Source organism: Electrophorus electricus, chromosome 15, assembly GCF_041902795.1.
Source record: "Electrophorus electricus isolate QZ-2024a chromosome 15, ASM4190279v1, whole genome shotgun sequence".
In the NCBI taxonomy this organism is placed as follows: domain Eukaryota; kingdom Metazoa; phylum Chordata; class Actinopteri; order Gymnotiformes; family Gymnotidae; genus Electrophorus; species Electrophorus electricus.
The window spans coordinates 9,512,535-9,532,943 of record NC_137511.1 but is presented as its reverse complement, the minus strand read 5'-3'; the positions used below and the strand labels follow the sequence as shown (position 1 = coordinate 9,532,943).

Sequence of the window (20,409 nt, the reverse complement as noted above, 5' to 3'; positions counted from 1 at the left end):
CTGCCAGAGGAAGCTAGGAAAGCACACAGACAGCCCCTCTGAGAAAACCTAGCTGCGTCACCCTCTTGGGTGTTTTGACCAGGTAAACATGGATCACTGAATTACCGTCAAATTAGACAATCCACTTAGTCAACATGGGGTCACCAGCATGCCTCTGCAGTAACAGCACAGTAACATCCTACCACAGGCCTGCATGCTATGCTCTAACTCACGCCCAACAGGAAAAAGAGGACTGCACTGCAAAATGAAATCAGAAAACATTTTCGCTTTTTTACTTTCAGATGATTTCCTGAAAGGTCAGGTCCTTTGAAACTCCTGAGGGCTTCTGATTGGACGGGAAAGGCAGGCATAGCTATTGAAGTGATTAAATAAGTACACCGTTGTTACTATGCAACGCAAAAAGGGTTGGTTTTTTTGAAGGCCATATTTGGCAGCAGACTCGTGGCTGTCGGTAGAGGAGGAAGCTGGTCGTTACCGTCACTCTGAATGTGAATGAACAGTGGCAGTTTGAGTCACTCAGCGACAGGGAAACAAACCCAACCCTCACGCGCAAGCAAAAAAACAAACAAACAAAGGGACTTTCTGTGCATTAACTGCAAGCCATCCACTAAATTATCCAGAGCCTATCAGAGGGCGGGCGTTAGCAACAGCTACTGCTCCCTGACAAATCGAAAGGGGGACAGGAGAAGCTGTGGAGCAGGGCGCGGAGATGGCCGACACCATCCTCTTACCTCACAATCCTTGCTCTCCAGCTGCTGTTCCTCAGCCTGACGTGCTGGGAGGTTAATGAGCAAACGAACGGAAAGCAACTCGCCATAGCTCTTAGTGGACTCCCCCACGCTGAATAAGAGGCTAAACACTGGCCCTTCCGCCGTCACGTCTCAGAGCGCTGCAGGCGTGATGGGATGACAGGAAGGGAGCATCGTGTAGGGACGCAGGGACGAGCTGGACGCTCGAGCTCGAGGGAGAGCACTGAATTGAGGCTCTCGAAGGAAATGATCCACACTAGGGCTGTTGGAAACAGCAAGGGCTGGAGTGTGATGGAGAAGTATAATCACGGCTCTTAGCCGGAGAGCTTCATTTGTCTAACTGCTTTAAAATGGCTGCCAGGGAGGCTACAGTCAGCATGGGGCAGGGACAAGCAGAACTAACCAGTGGCCCTCCAACTCTCTCTCTATCCCAAAGCAGAACCAACCAGTGGCCCTCTACCTCACTCTCTGTCTTAAAGCAGAACCAGTGGCCTTCTACCTCACTCTCTGTCTTAAAGCAGAACCAGTGGCCTTCTACCTCACTCTCTGTCTTGAAGCAGAACCAGTGGCCTTCTACCTCACTCTCTGTCTTAAAGCAGAACCAGTGGCTCTCTACCTCACTCTCTGTCTTGAAGCAGAACCAGTGGCCCTCTACCTCACTCTCTGTCTTGAAGCAGAACCAGTGGCCCTCTACCTCACTCTCTGTCTTAAAGCAGAACCAGTGGCCCTCTACCTCACTCTCTGTCTTGAAGCAGAACCAGTGGCCCTCTACCTCACTCTCTGTCTTAAAGCAGAACCAGTGGCCCTCTACCTCACTCTCTGTCTTGAAGCAGAACCAGTGGCCCTCTACCTCACTCTCTGTCTTAAAGCAGAACCAGTGGCCTTCTACCTCACTCTCTGTCTTAAAGCAGAACCAGTGGCCTTCTACCTCACTCTCTGTCTTAAAGCAGAACCAGTGGCCTTCTACCTCACTCTCTGTCTTGAAGCAGAACCAGTGGCCTTCTACCTCACTCTCTGTCTTGAAGCAGAACCAGTGGCCCTCTACCTCACTCTCTGTCTTGAAGCAGAACCAGTGGCCCTCTACCTCACTCTCTGTCTTAAAGCAGAACCAGTGGCCCTCTACCTCACTCTCTGTCTTGAAGCAGAACCAGTGGCCCTCTACCTCACTCTCTGTCTTAAAGCAGAACCAGTGGCCCTCTACCTCACTCTCTGTCTTGAAGCAGAACCAGTGGCCCTCTACCTCACTCTCTGTCTTAAAGCAGAACCAGTGGCCTTCTACCTCACTCTCTGTCTTGAAGCAAAACCAGTGGCCCTCTACCTCACTCTCTGTCTTGAAGCAGAACCAGTGGCCTTCTACCTCACTCTCTGTCTTGAAGCAGAACCAGTGGCCCTCTACCTCACTCTCTGTCTTGAAGCAGAACCAGTGGCCTTCTACCTCACTCTCTGTCTTGAAGCAGAACCAGTGGCCCTCTACCTCACTCTCTGTCTTAAAGCAGAACCAGTGGCCCTCTACCTCACTCTCTGTCTTGAAGCAGAACCAGTGGCCCTCTACCTCACTCTCTGTCTTAAAGCAGAACCAGTGGCCCTCTACCTCACTCTCTGTCTTGAAGCAGAACCAGTGGCCCTCTACCTCACTCTCTGTCTTGAAGCAGAACCAGTGGCCTTCTACCTCACTCTCTGTCTTGAAGCAAAACCAGTGGCCCTCTACCTCACTCTCTGTCTTGAAGCAGAACCAGTGGCCTTCTACCTCACTCTCTGTCTTGAAGCAGAACCAGTGGCCCTCTACCTCACTCTCTGTCTTGAAGCAGAACCAGTGGCCTTCTACCTCACTCTCTGTCTTGAAGCAGAACCAGTGGCCCTCTACCTCACTCTCTGTCTTAAAGCAGAACCAGTGGCCCTCTACCTCACTCTCTGCCTTGAAGCAGAACCAGTGGCCCTCTACCTCACTCTCTGTCTTGAAGCAGAACCAGTGGCCTTCTACCTCACTCTCTGTCTTGAAGCAGAACCAGTGGCCCTATACCTCACTCTCTGTCTTGAAGCAGAACCAGTGGCCCTCTACCTCACTCTCTGTCTTGAAGCAGAACCAGTGGCCTTCTACCTCACTCTCTGTCTTGAAGCAGAACCAGTGGCCCTCTACCTCACTCTCTGTCTTGAAGCAGAACCAGTGGCCCTCTACCTCACTCTCTGTCTTGAAGCAGAACCAGTGGCCCTCTACCTCACTCTCTGTCTTGAGGGAGAACCAACCAGTGGGCTGCTCTCTATCTCTCTATCTTACTCTCTGCCTTACTCTTTAACTTACTCTCCATCTTGCTGCTCACTCTCCAACTCACTCTCCTCCTCACTAGGCCCTGGTGTACATAACAGCCTAGCTTGATGTAAATTTCAGTATGCACCGACATGTCTAAAACACACGCACACACGCACACACACACACACACACACACACACACACACACACACACACACACACACACACACACACACACACACACACACACAACCCTGCTCACTCGCACACTCACACATTACTTAATCTCTACAAACAGAGCATATATCATCATATTTCATTCAGCACTATTGAAGCGATTAGAGGACAGAGGTATAGGGAAGAGAGTCACTTACTGGTAGTACAGTTATTCTTGATACAGTCTAGATGGGGGAGAACAGACAAGATGTAAATTCCACCTTCAAGGTTAAGACTGCAGAAATCCATGAAAACATAATGTCCACACACTGGGGACAGACACACAAATGGTGTGGACCAGAGGAGACCTGTTACACTGATCAGTCACGCAGTCTCTCTCTCCCTCCACGCTCCATCTCCCACACTGAAATAATAAACACCAGGCGGAGAGAACGTGCTCTCACACCCCAACTCACATATCGAGCTCATGAATAATCATGACCTCACTGGCCTGTAATATATTTAGAATCAGGGAAATTTGGCAAGTATAGGTATATGATTGTCTTCAGATCAATATGTCTCAGCACTGCTGAATATTCAGAGCTGATTGATTAATTTCCTTTCTGTGTTAGCTCAGCGAATGGCAGCGGCAGAGAGAGAGAGAGAGACAGAGAGTCTAGCCGGTGGAACAGGACGTCCTCACCACCGCCGCTTCTGCCGCTCCCCGGTGTACTTTTTCTTTGCTGTTTTAAAGCCGCCTTCCCTTTAATGAGGGGAGAGGATGAATTAAAGAGCGAGCACAAGTGTTTCTGAAGACGCCGGCGGTAGGGGTGGCGGCAGAGCGGAGAGGGGGCTCTCTCGCTCGTCAAGGTGTGCAGCGGCAGAGCGTCGGAAAATGTCCACCACGGTGCAGCAGCTCGGGGGGGAGGAGGAGGAGCCGGATTCGCAATGCTTTCATGGGTCAGAAAGAAAGAGACAAATGAAAAGCCCTCACCAACCCTCCAGTCCCAGACTAGCAGCCTGCCTCCCCTTTTAGCAGAGGAGCACAGCATCCTTAGGAAGGAATAACCAGACACAGCAGCGAACGCTGTCACGCTGTCATCTATCACGGCGGTCACTTACGCCTGTGCACACGAGACGCTAAAGCAGTCATCAATGCTTTTATGACCCTTAGTCACTGTGGTTCAAGCTGTAATGCTCATTTACCGTTCATTCGCGAATAAAAACTGTAGCTGTAACTGTTATGCTTTCACTATAAGCACTACGATAAATCTAGTATTATGAATAAAATAACACAATGAGTACCACTACTGAAGCTCTCTTTAACTTGGAGCTATATAGCTGCAGTAGTGCGGCTGCTGTAATGAATGATACCTCTCATTTTAGTTCTCACTGCAGAGAAAGAGGACACTTTTATTGCAATCTTTTGAAAAGTCTACCTCTGGAATGGGGATCAATATTTTTCATGTAGCTTCTCTGTGTGTCCAGTGATGGAGTGGAGGGCTGCGAGAAATTCAGAGCAAATCACAAATCCGGCTTCTACGGTGTCCCACGAGGCTGAGGCCCATTGTGTGTCGTCAACCGCAGCAAAAATGTGGCCACAAACAGCCAGAGAGCAACACGTGACTGCCCTAACAGGGAGTGCACACCCTCTGGGCTAGTGGGGAATTATTTGTATGTGTGTATCTGTGAGAGAGAGAGAGAGAGAGAGAGAGAGAGAGAGAGAGAGAGAGAGAGAGAGAGAGAGAGAGTGAGTGTGTGTGTGTGTATCCTTGTGTGTGTGTGTGTGTGTGTGTCAGGAAGGGGCAGGTAAAGAAGGGGTGGAGTGCCTCTTGGAGACAGGACCTTTAGCCAGACCTGATTTTTAAGTGGACCAGTCTAGTGGCCTTGACCGTGTAGCCAAAAGCCGGATGGCAATATGGTACATTACTGAAACAGCAGTCTTGGTGAGAAAACACCTGCACACACTAGGCTGCTATATTGGAACTATTCGCTCTAATGTGGATTAGAGAAAAAAAGTTGTCTGCAATATGTTTACATAACATGCTGAAGTTCTAAAATCTTCACTGTAACCAAAATGTGTCTGCATAGTCTCAGAAATATTGCAGACAACTGTACTATATCAGCGGTACTGTATCTGTGGGTATGTGTGGGTGTGTGCACAGAGGGCAGCTCTCGGAAACCTTCAGCTGAATGCTGAAAGATGGTTGCCAAGAGGTCAAAAATATTAACAATACGGCCCGAGTCAAGTAGCAAAAATAAAGCAAAGACTGGCCATAATACCCAGTGTGTCCACTGTGTTTAAAAAGTGAAAAAGGTCAGCATCGAGGTAGTGGTGTGAGGTAACGAGGCAGTGAGTCAGCATAAGAGGCAGTGAGTGTGCACTCCCTGGTGGGGGCGCTACTGCGTGCTCACCTGGGAGTGAGGGCAAGGCAGCAGACTCTGGCCTTTGAAGGGTCTACACCCTCCCATTCTCTCCAACACACAGACATCAACAGCATAATGCCTGAAGTGTGTGCGTGAAGTCTGAGGATTATTACACTAATATGGTGGTGAAGAGAAAAACTGATAATACTTCATGTTAATTTGGCAAATAGTGAAATTGTGGAAGTAGGTAATAAAGGAAGAAATATATTTTTTCATAACTTCTATAAAAATGGGTGCAAATATTTCTGTGACCTTTACACGTAAGTGTTTAAATAATTTATGTCACTTGGATAACACAAGAGATTGTACAGTCTGGATTATAGCATGGCTGTAAACACAAGTGCTCTGGTTGGTTGAAATACCTAGATTGACAGTAAGTCGGACCCGCCCCCCGTCCAGCTCCAGTCGGAGGGTGTCCGCAGAGTTGCGGGAGGTGGTTGCCATGAGAACACCGTAGGCGCGCTGAGAGCGAAACCGTAGCGACACGTCCTCCGCCTCAGTATGCATCACCACCGGCAACTTGATCTTCATAAACTTACTGCCATCATAACTGAGGATAGTGGCATCTGACAGAGAGAGGGGGAGACAGAAACAGAGCGAGGAGTTAGGTGGCACCACCTCCTGCCGAGCTCCAGGCAGTGTGAAGGGTGAGCGTGCTGCAGACGCCACTGGGCTGTTGATCATAGCTTGCAAGGATCATGGAGGCAGATGAGCGGCAGGTTACTACGCCCTTTAACAGCCGGCCATAGGGGCTCTTCGCAGCCCTGCTCACCTGCACCGCACACCCGCGCCGCACACCCGCTCATCCGCGTCGCACACTCGCACAGCCGCGCCGCGCACCCGCGCCGCTCGCTGGCTCCTTGCGCACCTGCGCGGCACAGCTGAACCAGCCTCTTAAAAAAAATCATAAAAAAGAATGGCCACGGACACCATAAAGAAATAAAATCCCAACATTACATGCTGGATTCCATTAGTTCATTTCCATATGGAGTGTAATTTATGAAGTCTATCACTGGTAATGTACTACTGCTGCTGTGCAGCAGGGCTTGGCTTTGGAGTCGTGGTTTACACCCCCAGCACTTCTCCATTTCTCTAATCTGTTTATTCGCGTGGCAATCACTTCATTGGCCAATTCAATTTAGTGGCTGGATCTTAAGCCACTGAGCCTACTGTGGAAGACAGTGAAAGCTCAAAGCGGGAGTCGTCATCTTACTGGCTGCCCCGCTGAGAGGCACAGACTAGAAAGGGGAACAGAGGAGAGATACAGACAGCTGACAGCGTCTCAGAACAGAAGCACAGGCCCAAGAGAACGACGAGGACAGAAGCAGGTCTGCGCTGGAAATCTGCCCTTTCCACAAAGCCAGTGAAGCCAGTGCTTTTAGACAGGCACGTGGGTTTATTCCACCGCAAATCCTGAGCAGGGGGGAAGAAGTTAGCATCTGGCCAGAGGACTATGGAGACATCCCTGTCCATCGGAAGTGCTCCAAAGAACTCACAGCTGCAGCCTGGAAGCAATTAAATTGGCCTTTTTCAAGCATGCGCACAAACAATCTCTCTCTCTCTCTCTCTCTCTCTCTCTCTCTCTCTCTCTCACACACACACACACACACACACACACACACACACACACACACATACTCACACACACGCAAATGTTCACACACAGCTATTCATCTATTGCAATTCTTGTGATGGTCTTGCCATCTCCTGTTACTGTAATTCCTGTGATTGCTTTGCCATCTCCTGTTTCTGTTAGGACATAGCCAAGCCTCAGAGTTTGGGAGGGGAGTCTGTGGAAAACAAGAGAGTAGACAAGAGAACATGCATGGAAGCAAGCATACTAATGACCACAGGAGAGAGCATTTAGCCCCCAAGGAGAATGTGTACGTGTGTGTGCAAGTGTTTAGGTGTATGGAAGTGTACATGTGTGTGCATACGTTTGGATGTGTGGGAGTGTAAGTGCGTTTGCATATGTTTGGATGTATGTGAGTGTACATGTGTGTCTACGTGTTTGGGTGTATGAGAGAAAGAGAGTGTGTGTTTGTGCATGCATGTGGGTATAGGTGTGTATGTGTATGTGCATGCAATTGGATGTATGTGTGTGTATGTTTGTGTATGCAAATGTGTGTGTTTGAGTGTATGGGAATATGTGTGTGTGTGTGCATGTGTTTGAATGCAGGTGAGTGTACGTGTGTGCACGTGTTTGGGAGTATGTTTGTCTGTGCATGCATTTGGGTTTATCTGAGTGTACGTGCACGTTTGTGCATGCATATGGCCAGACGTGTGTGTGTATGCAATTGTGTGTATTTGAGGGTACGTGTGCATGCATTTGTATATATTTGATGTCTGTGTGGCTGTGAATGGATGTATCTGAGTATATTTGAGTGTGTGTGTGTGTGTGTGTGTGTGTGCATGTTCTTGGATATCGGTGAGTGGGTATGTGGGTGTATGCATGCATGCATTTGGGTATGAGTAAGTATGCATGGTTGGGTGGGTGTGCATGTATAAATGTTTATCTGGGTGTGTTTGTGTGTGTGTGTGTGTGTGTGTGTGCATCCTCACTGGAGGTTTAATAAATAACAACTTTTATGAATTTATGTGGATTACATGAATTTTTCAATGTTCTGTCTGACACTTTGCATCACTGCATTTGTGAAAATGTGAACCAATGTCACTTCTGCTTAGGTACAGTTCATTCATTTTTTTGCATCTGAAAGCTGCTATGCTTAGTGTGACTGAGGATAGTTGTGCTGCATATCCTCCCACCCCCAGCCCGGTGCACCCCGCGCTGAGCTGCCCTCTTCCCGGGTGTCACACCTGAATGTCCATGAGGGACCTCAACCCCCCTTCCAACCCGAGTCCAGCCTTCCCGCCAGCCATAGCCCAAAACACGACAGCTGACCGACTGAGACCCCCCCCCCCCACCCCGTGGAGCGAAGTAGCCTCACACCAGAGAAAGTCTAATGAAAGGAGTCAGGTGACCAGTGGGGTCCAGCGGACCCTGGCAGGCCCCCTCCCATGGTAATGTGCTATCACGCAGCAGGGGAGCCCAGCGCAGCCGCCCCTGTACTGTCTGACGGCCAACGCATTACATCCAATCAGGGCATGATGGAACGGCAGCAGCTCACACTAGGCAGAGGGCGGCAGAGGTCTGATGAGATGGCACGCTTGAAAAACAGAGCACGGAGATCGACCAGCGAGGGAGGGAGGGAGAGGACGGGGAAGAAGTGGGATGTGCGATTTGGGAATATCGCCGAATCTGTATGCTGACGTGCGGTTTAATTTTCCCCTAGCCGAAAACAGGCTTTACTAAATTAAAGACCAGACTTGTCACAGTTACACGAAGCCCTGGAAAATGAAAAAGAGTCTGAGAAACAGTTGCTGTCCTAGTTCCCAACACTTGAAAAGAGAGGGAGAGACAAAGAGAGGCCTGCAGGTAGAAAGGAGTGTACATCGCTGATCCCCCTCTCCATCTGCCCTTCCATCTGTTCTTACTTTCATTTACCACTCGCTACTGTCCAAGACTCCTCCTCTGAAAAGAAGGGGTCAAACAAATACATGTAGTCACGCACACACACTTAGTCACGCACGCACACACAGATGCACATACGCCCCATTTCTATATCCCATCCTTGCCTTTCTCTCTCTCACACTCTCTTCTATAAAGGGGGGTGACACTTCATGCAAGGTATCGTGGGTATACAAAGAGGCAGTAGTTACAGTGGGAGCATGTGTGCCCACGCTGAGCCCGGCTCAAGCCCCCAGCACAGAGCAGCCCACGGGAGCGCTCCGCACCACGCCACTTAGGCAAATGTACCTTCAACAACCATGATAAACAGGATGTCTTGGCTTTCAGGCATCATGCATAATTCAGCCATGCTCATGGTGGGTTCCTGCCTTCCACTGCAACCTTTGCCATAAAGAAGTATTAGTTTCTCTGCACACAACACGACACCTCGTGGAATGTCAAGAGTGTGCAGTGAGAGGGTTGAAACAAACATTGAGCTGTAAATCAACACGAGAGACCTGCCAACGGCGCAATCAAGCAGGTACAGTGGCAGGAAATCAAAGCGGATCCTATTAGTGCCTGGCTGTGCGCATCCCACCACGTGACACACAGCCGCACTCTGACGGAACGTAGCCGCGGGTCTAACTAGCGCAGTCACAGAGAGGTGGTGAAGAGGCGCGCAACAGCAGGGCTTGCTCAGCTCCCTTCATCTGCAGGACTTAAGGCGCTTTTCTCAGTTCTGTTTATAGCAACTTTGACTCTTGTCCCATCACAGTTTGGAAAAAAAATGTAATCATCTTTCTACTCCAGTAGGTTTTCTGGTATTCAGTTTAAAAGTTGCATTAAGAAAAAACCCTAACCATAATATGGTGATGGACAACTCACCAGAATGACAGATGAATACTGTGTGAAGCAAACAGCAGCAAAAATACTGCATCTTACATTGGCTTACTCATAAATTATTAAAATCATAAAAAACAAATTTCTAAATAAATCTTTAAATACTAAACTCAAATGCCATAATCAATCATTTGACAGCCCAGCTGAGTAACCTTTCATAGTCAGATCATTCGATGACTGATGCTGAGCTGAGTTGTCCTCTGCTTGTAACACAGTGATCATACTGAGTGATTTAGGCAGGATGAGAATTCTGCCCTCCTCTTTCCGGTCTTCTGTTCTGCCAGCACCAAACAGCTCTGCGCTGCTGGTTAAACAACAGTGGTGTGTGCACTTGAAAGGAACTGGCAGCAAGCACGAGCGTTCTCGGTGCCATCTCCTGAGCCCACACCGGCCCGCCCGACAACACGCAGCTTCACGCCAGTCGCAGCAAAGCCACTGATCTCTGTTGAGCTAATTGACCGGATCATTTCCATAATTCCTGTGTGCAGTTCCAACAATGTGAAGATAATTGATTGCATTTTACTGAAGCATTCAGGAACATGTTGTAGGATAACTGTGGCAAGACGACTGCCACACACTCCCATTAAACAATTAGCCAGAGTCAGAGACTTTCCCAGAGGCCAGCAGGCACACACAGAAACTACTCTGATGGAAGATATTTAACTCAACACACAGAAAATGGCTTTTACTGACTCTGTTTCACCCTCTCTCTCTTTCTCTCTTACAATTTAATTCAATTGAACAGTGCTTTATTGACATTAATGTTACAAGTTACATTACTGCCAAAGCGATTTAACATAAAAAAAAGGTAAATAAATAGCAATAAAACAATAGAACATTATTTAAATACATTACTTACAAAAGGACTAATTAATGATCATTAATCAACTATACAGACCAACTAAGAAAGAATTACTGGCCTTAGGGTGTAACAAAACGCCACAAATCTTACTACTTCCAAATTCCCACTCACACCCTCTCTTTGTCTTTCTCTCCCAACACATAGGCCGGTTTTTCTTTATTACCGCAGTCTCTCTTACTTCCTCTCTGTTTCTCTCCTTCTGTCATCTGCTTTGCATGGAGCAGAGAAGGGGCTGCACTGAATGCTGTCACTCATCTGGAAAAACAACGGCATTGAAATTCTGCCAGGAGAAAAGAAATAAATGTGTGTACAAAATAACACACGCTCGAGTGCCTCTCAGTGAAGATGACACGAATTGGAAAGAAACACAATTACCACGGTAACAGTAACGTCAGTGAACTGACTGCCTCCTCGTTGCCGAGGCCAGTCTGCCAACAGAAGGGTCTCCGCAATGCCACATTGACGACGAGCGGCCCAACGTCACGACTGGCACTTACTCCCAGCCCCAAACAGAGTCCCGGCGACTCACCCCTCTCGCAGGAGCGGCCCAGGTAGCCGGTCCCAGAGCAGTCGCACACGTAACGGTTCCAGCCCTCTCGGCACGAGCCGCTGTTTAGACACGGGTTGCTCAGGCACTGCTTGGGCGGCTCTTTGGAGCAGGACGGCTTCACGCCCATGGCACGCTGGGCCTCGGCTATGCGGCGAATGTCTTTGCTCTGGCCGTCCATGAAGAGGTCGCGCACGCAGCCCACATAGCCGTAGTTGAGCAGGGCGGTCCACACCTCGGTGGGGAAGACCAGGCCCGCGCGGTCCTCGGGCAGGCCGCCCAGGTACAGTGTGTCATCCAGATCCAGGATCTCGCTCTCGCCAGGAGCCGTGTAGGGAGTGCGCACTGAGTTCACAGAGATGGTGCCTAAGATAAAACAGGGAAAAGAAAGTGTTATGATCTTCCAAAATGAATAGTAATGTTGGGCAACCATTTTGTTTGGTTTCGTGAGTGAGGGTGAAGAACACAATATATATATTTTTTAATACATTTTAAGCACTGGCCATTATCTTAGCCATCGGATGAGAAACGCACACAGAGAATGTTATGCATACGCACACACCATGTGGATAATGGATGAAATATGCTCCTCACTGATGTATGATGTCAGGCCATGTACAGCAAGACAAAGCTCAGAGAAGAATTATTATCTAGGAGAAGGTGACAGCATGTAGCTCATATGTTGCAAGAAGAATATTAATGCTTCTGATTCATAAACCAAAGTTTCGATGTGAGTCTTCAGTTCCATCTACAGTTGGGGCATCAACCTCCCTTCCCCAGGCATGCTGAAATGTAAGCTTGCCACTGTTTTGCTGTTAATATGACATGCATTGTAACAGGGAGGTTAATACGACCGATACGGATCTGCCTTCGAGAGAGCCCTTTATTGACTCTAATGACGTTAAAGCACTTTCACGGGCTCCAAATCAGCCCCATTGTTTTTGTGGAGAAAGCCCACAAACAGCCATTTAAATCCATGGCGTGACGGCACGTTTTCCTGCTCTTTTTCCCTCCATTACATGCTGCCATTATTCACGCCTAAAGGCGGTGACAAAACCAAAGCATTACTCATGTGATGGGACAGCACAGGCAGGGATTAGCACAAAGGGCTCGCCAGCTCCCAGTCCTGTTTATTAGTGTTTCCAGGCTGAGCTCAGTAAAACACCGCTCTAATCCGGAAGAGGAGCGATGCTGGCCGTAGGCAGGCCTCGTAACTGGCACCAAATCACAGCATCTGTATGCAAAGCGGTGCAGGCTGCAGGGGGGCGGGACCAGGAACACCACCACCACTTTCATCGGCTCAGTTGTTGGGCGTCTTGCAAAGTCTCGTTTGAAAAAAGTAGCCCAGGCTTCGGCGCCGGCGCACACGTTCCAGTGTGTGCCGAAGGCTTTAAATGCTGTCTTTCCGTGTACCCGAAGATTTATGGCTTTAACTTGGTATACATTCTGCAACTTGATCACAATAAAAAGCAACAGATGGACGGGGCTGGTAAACTTGGCTGCACTGCCAGGACAGGGTGTGCACGATTGTGGAGCTGGGTCCAGCGGGTGATGGATTTGCGCACGGATCGGAGGTTTATTTTCAGCATCAATGGTCATCATAGGTTTTTAATGTACGGCAAGAGTTCAAGAGGCTCAGAGCAGCGAACCAAGTGCAGGAAACCAAGGTCGCCCCCTAGTGTTGGCTCCAGCACCCAACCAACTCTCCCACAGATTCCACAGGCCATTGTGAGGTGAGCCATTACTTACAGACAGGAGGAACACATCTGAACAGGTATAAGCACTAGCACAAAAGCAGTAATTACACTCAGGGTAATTCAGGGCCTGTCAACTATCTCAGGTTTTAAGAGAAACTGCAGAATTAACTGTTACTTATCTGAACACAAGTATTCGATAATACTCTCCAGACATAAATAGACGTCTAACTGCAGGAGTGAGGAATACGATATGTTATTTGATGAAACTAAATGAAAGGAGATATTCTTAATGAAATCAGTAAAGGAGATGTTCATTTCTTAATTAAAGCTGTCGTGCTTTATCTCTCTGCCTCTTCCTCTCTGACATGCGCATGCATGCACACCATCTTGTCCGGCGAGCTGGAGTTGGCGACTACAGGCCTAAACGGCAGCCAAACATCTCCCGCAGGCTGGCTGTAATGAGCATGCTCTGTCATCCTGTCTCCCCCTCTCAGTGCTCAACGATTACACAGCATGCTGCCTTATGGCCGACCTTCCTCTAGAGTCCCTCCCACCTCACACACGCACACAGGAGTGCACATATAAGCACACCCAAGTGCCGCTCCCTATCACACATACATGCACACATACATGTGCACCCACACACACACACACACACACACACACACACAGGAGTGCACATATAACCACACCCATGCGCCGCTCCCTATCACACATAAACATGCACACATACATGCGCACGTGCACAAACACACACACACACACACACACACCCCCCCCACACACACACACATGCACACACGAGTGCACGTATAACCACACCCATGCGCCGCTCTCTACACACACCCACACCCACACACACGAGAGCACATATAACCACACCCATGTGCTGCTTCCTAACACACATAAACTTGCACATACACATGCACACGTGCACAATCACACACACAGACGTGCTCATATAATCACATCCATGTGCCATTTCCTAACACACATACACATGCACGTGCGCGCGCACACACACACACACACACACACTATATATATATATATATATATATATATATATATACATAGGAGTGCACATATAACCACATTCATGCATCGTTCCCTAACACACATATACACACACACACACACACACACACACACACACAGAGAGAAACGTACATGCACATACACATACATATACTTGCAAACACATACACACACAGAGACACACATAAAACACTCAGATGGGTGCAAACACACACTATATTACTAGCTTTGTGTATGTATTTCCATTCGCTTGCTATGACTTCACCTCAGCAACCAAATGTTCCCACAACATAACATTTTTTGTTTTCCTATATTTATGTGGACATTTGGTCCACACAAGCAGCAGAGCAAATCAATACCCGATACCCCAAACACACGACAGTCATACACGTGCTCACACACAAACACACACGCACACGTACAAACCTTCAAACGCGTGCATTTGCATATACACTCTCATGTGCATGTATGATCACACTGACTCTGTGTAGGTGTAGGCAGGCAGTACACGCAGGCTGCAGATCCACGTAGCACAGCTCAGTCTGTTTGGCACTGAGGGAAGGTCCCATCTGTCAGTGGTGTTTTAGATGCCCGTGGGCTGCCAGCATCATTACAGCTTTTTCCCCTCTCGGCTCAGTCTCAAAATATGTCCAAACCCACCATGGCAGAAACGCAACACCGTATTAGGAGGCTTTATGGTAATCTCAGTTTAAAGACGTGATAGTACCGTACGTCATGGACTACATCTATGCAGTATGCCTGGAAGAATAAATACAATTTAAAACCATAGACAAAATATGCTCTAACTCTCTTAAAGGCATCATATTAAATCCTAATCGACTACCGCATTACTGCAAAACGAAAATACCACTCTGGCTTTAAAAATCTGATTTCATAATTGCTCTGTGAGCCATTTAATTTTCTCCACATAGTTCTGCCTCACTGTGCTCACCAGAATGTAGGTGACCTGCATTTCGATATCCAGGGGGGTGGCTGAGAGTTTCATGCGTTGGCAATAGCCACAGATCAATAAGCCTTTTTCCCTCTTTGCAAAGTTTGAGGGAGGAGCGGGGCGAGATTCAGAGGCCAGCACTCAGACGTCAGGCTGGCGGCGTAGATGCAGAGCACTGGGGGAGGGGGTGAGTCAGGGACGAAATGTCTTTACTGGGCACCGCTGATCACTAACTCGCTCGCTCCTCTGGGAAACCGACTTCTGGTTTCCATGGCAACTCTGGCAGAGAAGACAGTGGATGGAGGGAAGTGAAAGGCAGGAAAGGCTGCGGGGCCATTCATATTTAAATCTCAGCCTGACAGAGTGGCCCTTTAGGCACACTTAGGACTGCCTTTAGGGCAGGCGTGGAAATATATTTGATTTTATGTCAATATTGCCACGCACGTTAAACAGCAGCCAGAGCTTAACCACTGAACCGACCAATATATATTTAAGGGTACAGTAAGTAGAATTGTCCATTAAAATGGAGCAATATATTTGGGAGAAATCAAGTTGCCTGTAGTTGTAATATTAAGTAGTTATGAAATATAACATAAAATGTGCAAGTAATACTAATACTGGCAGATTTACAAAGATATGCAGATGAAAATAAGGACCCATGAGTGAAATTCACATTGTATGTATGGAAAATAACTAATGCTGGAAATGTATGGAAAAGAGAATATAGTGGAAACAGTGAATACAGTGGATTATATTATAATCTTTACACGGGGGGCTCATGGCTCAGAATTCCTGCCAAATATATTGGATAATAAATTTTAAAATATGGGTGACAAAAGGAATTATGGCTATGCATACTATAGTAGATGGAGGAGAAATGTTGAATATTCAAACATTAAAATAATGCTTTCTACTAGAGACACATGACTTTTATAGATACCTTCACATTAGAAATTACTCTGAACAAAGAGTGAAGTGGGGTCTCAGGGATACAAAACAGACTTAGTGAAATTATTAATCATATACATACAGAATTGTGCCATAACATGAGTAGGATTAATAAAGCACCAAGGAGGATGAATATATACTCAACAGAATATGGTAATTACAGAAGAATGGAATAATATATGGAGATTACAGTGGGAAGTCTATAAAATGGAGGGAATTCTGTTGGGAAAATATTATCAGATTTTTTATTACACCTCAGCAGACAGCCCATATGGTGATGTTGCCCTATTATATTGGAAGAATTGTAGGTGCCAAAATGCAAATCACCTTCACATCTTTTGGGAATATCCAAATATCCACACATTTGGGGAAGATATAAAGGAAGCTCATATATGCACCTATATGTCCTGAAATAGGACAAATAGATGAATACTTAAATACAAAATACAGATGCCTGAAGTCACTAAAGAAATCAACATAATGGAAAGATAACTTTCTCTGTAAGATCAGATGTATTTTAAAAAGCATTGGAATAAATGCATAAAGTATGTATCAGGAATGACACCAGATTTGATAGTGGGAATATATATAGAAGTAAACAACTGACTGTTTATTATTTTGTCTACCAGGAAAATAAATGTGGAAATAAAATGCAAATCTAAACCCATCTGATTTTAAGAATGATAAAAACTGTGTTATGATGTATACAATTTTTGTTTATTTATTTGGGCTATCGCCATTTTTTCTTGGAATGCAGTATTTTTCCTGACTGTATATAGTTGATTAATGCAAGAAGAAAGAAAAAGCAAAAGGTCAAAGGCATTGTTAAAGAAGATACACAGAAAACTTTGATATATTATACTTGTCCTGAAAATGATCAATAAAGACTCACAAGGAAAACGCCTTTCTTTTTAAAATTGCTTGGCGTGACACAAATCCAGCAGTGGTAAATCACGCAATCAGGCAATGTAACCAGCAGAGGGCAAAACACAGCGGAAAAAAAAAAAAAGGCGGTGTATATTTAACAAATCTGCATGCCAGAGGACGAAAATAAAAAAAGAATACAGGCTATCTAACCTGATCTGCCATCCCGCTGGAAGTCTACGTGGTACCATTCTCCGTCGTTGACCTTCTTGTTGACAGCCCGGGTCTTGGTGGTGCCTGAGCCCATGTCCAGCAGCAGGTAAAGGTGGCCTTCCAGCATCTCAATGGCAAAGAAGTCCACCTTCATGGTCTTGGGGCCCTTGGGGTCTTTCTGCTGCTGCTGCTTGGGCTTGCCGTGGCTGAAGAGGAGCAGGCCATTGGGCTCTGTCGTGCGGAAGTCAAAGGAGATGGAGCCGGCTTTCTTTGCTGTCCACTTGCTGAGCGTCACAAAGGACTCGGGCGTCTCAAAGGTGACCGGGTCTAACGTGGCCACATTCTCGCACTTGAAAGCCACCATTCCGCTCACTTTCATCTTGGGGTCGCCCTGCTTGGCCAGGCGAGACAGCTCCAGTCTCACGTCGTTGTTCTTGTATACCACCTTTATGTGCATGGGAAAACAAAGAGATACCATGCCAATGAGACCAAGAACCACACACAATCCCTAATCATCCTGCTTACCTAATATCCAGCTTCCGGCATACTGATTAAAAATAATTCCTGATTGAGCTATTCCTGTTTGTTCCCTTTTGTATTACTTGAAGCCAGAAATGTGAGACATATTGAACATTTTAGAAGGCGATATCCCTGTACTTTGCAATATGTCCACACCAATGACATGGCATGTGGTGTGTTTGGCTTTATGAATCTGTGTGGTTCTTCTCCCATTTGCTTTTAGAAAGGTTCAACCTGGATCGCCCCCTGGTCTACACCCCCCCCCCCCCCCCCCCCCCCCCGGCTGTAGAGGCCCAAGTCATTTTGTCGTCCTCCGCCACATGGCTAAAGACTGTGATTTAGACCAAGCAGCAGACTGTGAAGTGTTCAATATCACCCTCTTTTAATTCAAGTTTCGATTTAATTTGAGCCCTTGCCAGGAAAGAGATAATGGAATGTGGATGCAATAAAAGGATATTGACGATGCCTCAGAAATGCCAATCACATGGCCAGGCACTGGAGCTGTACCAGCAATTAACAAACCGCAGGAGGTCCTTTTTCCCGCTCGTCCTCCCACCTGTTCACTTAGCCCACCTCATAAACTGACATGGGGGGAAAATAAACACAGCTTATTTGTAACCAAGCAGTGTGCGACAGGGCCTCCAGGGCCGAGTGTATGGTGAGGGAAGAGTTGTAGCAGGGGCAGCAGGTGGAGGTCTCTACATCTGTCTGCACGACACGGAGAAGGCCAGTGGCCTGCTGGGATATGCTGACCAAAGCTCTGAGGATGCACAGACTAAAACTAGCATTCTAATGATGGATGAGCCTTTCATGAACCCCACCCTAAATGCCTGTGTTAATTAACCATGGAATACACAACACCACACAGGCGGAAACACACTTTAATAGAAGCATGTGCCTTGTACCTACAGTCAAGGGCCACTTCATTAGATTCTAGGGATACTTCCTTATTGGTACAAATGGTGCAATCGTAGACTGTGTCCCATTTATTGCCATGCATACACTGCCAGCCGCACTCACTCTGATCATTTGCTCACTTCTGACCACAAGATCAGGATACTGCTGACAGGATATTATTTGACTGGCAAACACAGCATTCACAATCATTCTCAACACAGCATTTTCACTGACATGATAGTGGCATGGTTATTGGGCCTGGTGCAAGTTTATCAGGCACCTTAGCCTTTACACATATCAATGTCACTCTTGACTGAGAATCACCAATAACCTAAAATGTCCAGAAAACAGCAGCCCCAGTGCCCAGACACTGATCACTGATGAAGGGCTTTAGAATAACTAACACAAACTGTGCATGACAACAGATTAGCTGGAGTTTTTGCACTTACAATTTGGTTCAAATAAAGCAGCAGTTGAACACACAACTTCAGTGCACACACTAGTTTTTCTATGCTGTGTCACATATACGTATTTAACTGTTATCCTTTGGGGGAAAAGGCTGTGGAGGTTACGCTCATTGATATAATACTTTTGTGGTGTAGATGAGAAGAAAAGAAGATGAATTTAGAATCTTCTCAGGGTGGCTTGTTGCTGTACCGGATTAACATATTCTTGTATTCATGGGTCTTAGACCTTTGGCAGGTCCGTTAATCTGTAGAAACGAAAGCATTACAGCTTGGCCAAGAGGGGGATTACATGAAGATGGGTGGGGGCAGTCATGACATCAGACTGTTGCTTCCATGCCCCGGCAAACTAACGGATGGATTTCCGGTGTGATGTCTCTAAGGGGAGGCTAGTGCTTTGACCACTCTTGTAGTCTTGTAGTCCCCCACAAGGTCTGTCAGTAAGATGATACAGACTTGCGTTGTATCAAAAGCCATGGTTGATCTTCAGTGACCAGTGTGTGTCTGTTTCATTATCATCGGACATTTTCAAACTGTCTTCACATAGTCTATTTTTTAATTTTCCCCCCACTTTGGCATTTTGGCAGCCATTTATTAAAAATGATTGAAAAACCTCAACTAATGTGCCTATTCTTTTTATTTTTATTATTATTTATGGACAGCATTTCAAACTTTCATTAACAGAAACATGTTCAATGGCACATGCAATAAAAAGAATATGTGTATCACCAATTAACTGGTCTGTGAGATAACAGAATTCTGGTGGGTCACAGCACTTCAGGTTTAACCATGGGCAGAGCTTCACAAGTTTAGATGATCCTCCCTTAGTTAGACACTGCACAATCATCACAGAGCAACTGTATCTTGAACACTGAGGGCCAATCAGACCACAAGTTCTGAAGAAAACATGCTTGACATATTACTAATGATAACAAGGACAGCCTTTGTCTATGTACAGAAAATGAAAGTGGCTCTGATCCCATTTTGGTAGGAATAGAACACGTCTGTTGGTGTTACTATTCAGTTTGTGGAAAACACAGCTTGGAGGGAGTTCACAGCACTACGTCAAACCCCCTCGGATTCAGAATGAACAACATTTAAGCACTCAGTAGAATGTCTAACCAGGCCGCTGTAGTGTTGTACTTCACAGGCTGCCATACCAGACTGCTGCCCCTCAGAGACACACAAGTAACATGGAATCCCCGAGACACAGAGATGTGTTTTCAACCAGAGACACACAGATGGGCGTTTTCAACCAGTGACACAGAGATTGATGTTTTCAACCATACCCATGCCCCCAACCCCATCACACAGTTATCCAGCTCTGCTATTTACACTGATTGAAGGCTTATTTACCCTATTAATCAGACCTTTTATTTTCTCCCAGACTGAAAGGTAGTTGTCCTACGTGTCCTGTTCT

General features: G+C 46.7%; 1 protein-coding gene across 21 annotated transcripts in view; it reads right to left on the bottom strand.

The window, feature by feature from the left end:
- nrxn1a (neurexin 1a) overlaps positions 1 to 20,409 on the bottom strand; it is a 125,310-nt gene that overhangs the window by 50,642 nt on the left and 54,259 nt on the right. For 17 of the 21 annotated variants that reach the window (XM_081697429.1, XM_081697431.1, XM_081697438.1 and 14 more), the window contains 4 exons: positions 17,110 to 17,554; positions 11,380 to 11,763; positions 5,943 to 6,146; positions 3,372 to 3,398 (listed from right to left, as the gene is read on the bottom strand). In XM_081697429.1, the coding sequence (XP_081553555.1) occupies positions 3,372 to 3,398; positions 5,943 to 6,146; positions 11,380 to 11,763; positions 17,110 to 17,554 (1,060 nt within the window). The remainder of the gene's footprint in view (positions 1 to 3,371; positions 3,399 to 5,942; positions 6,147 to 11,379; positions 11,764 to 17,109; positions 17,555 to 20,409) is intronic. The other 4 variants (XM_081697435.1, XM_081697440.1, XM_081697443.1 and 1 more) reach the window with 1 other exon arrangement.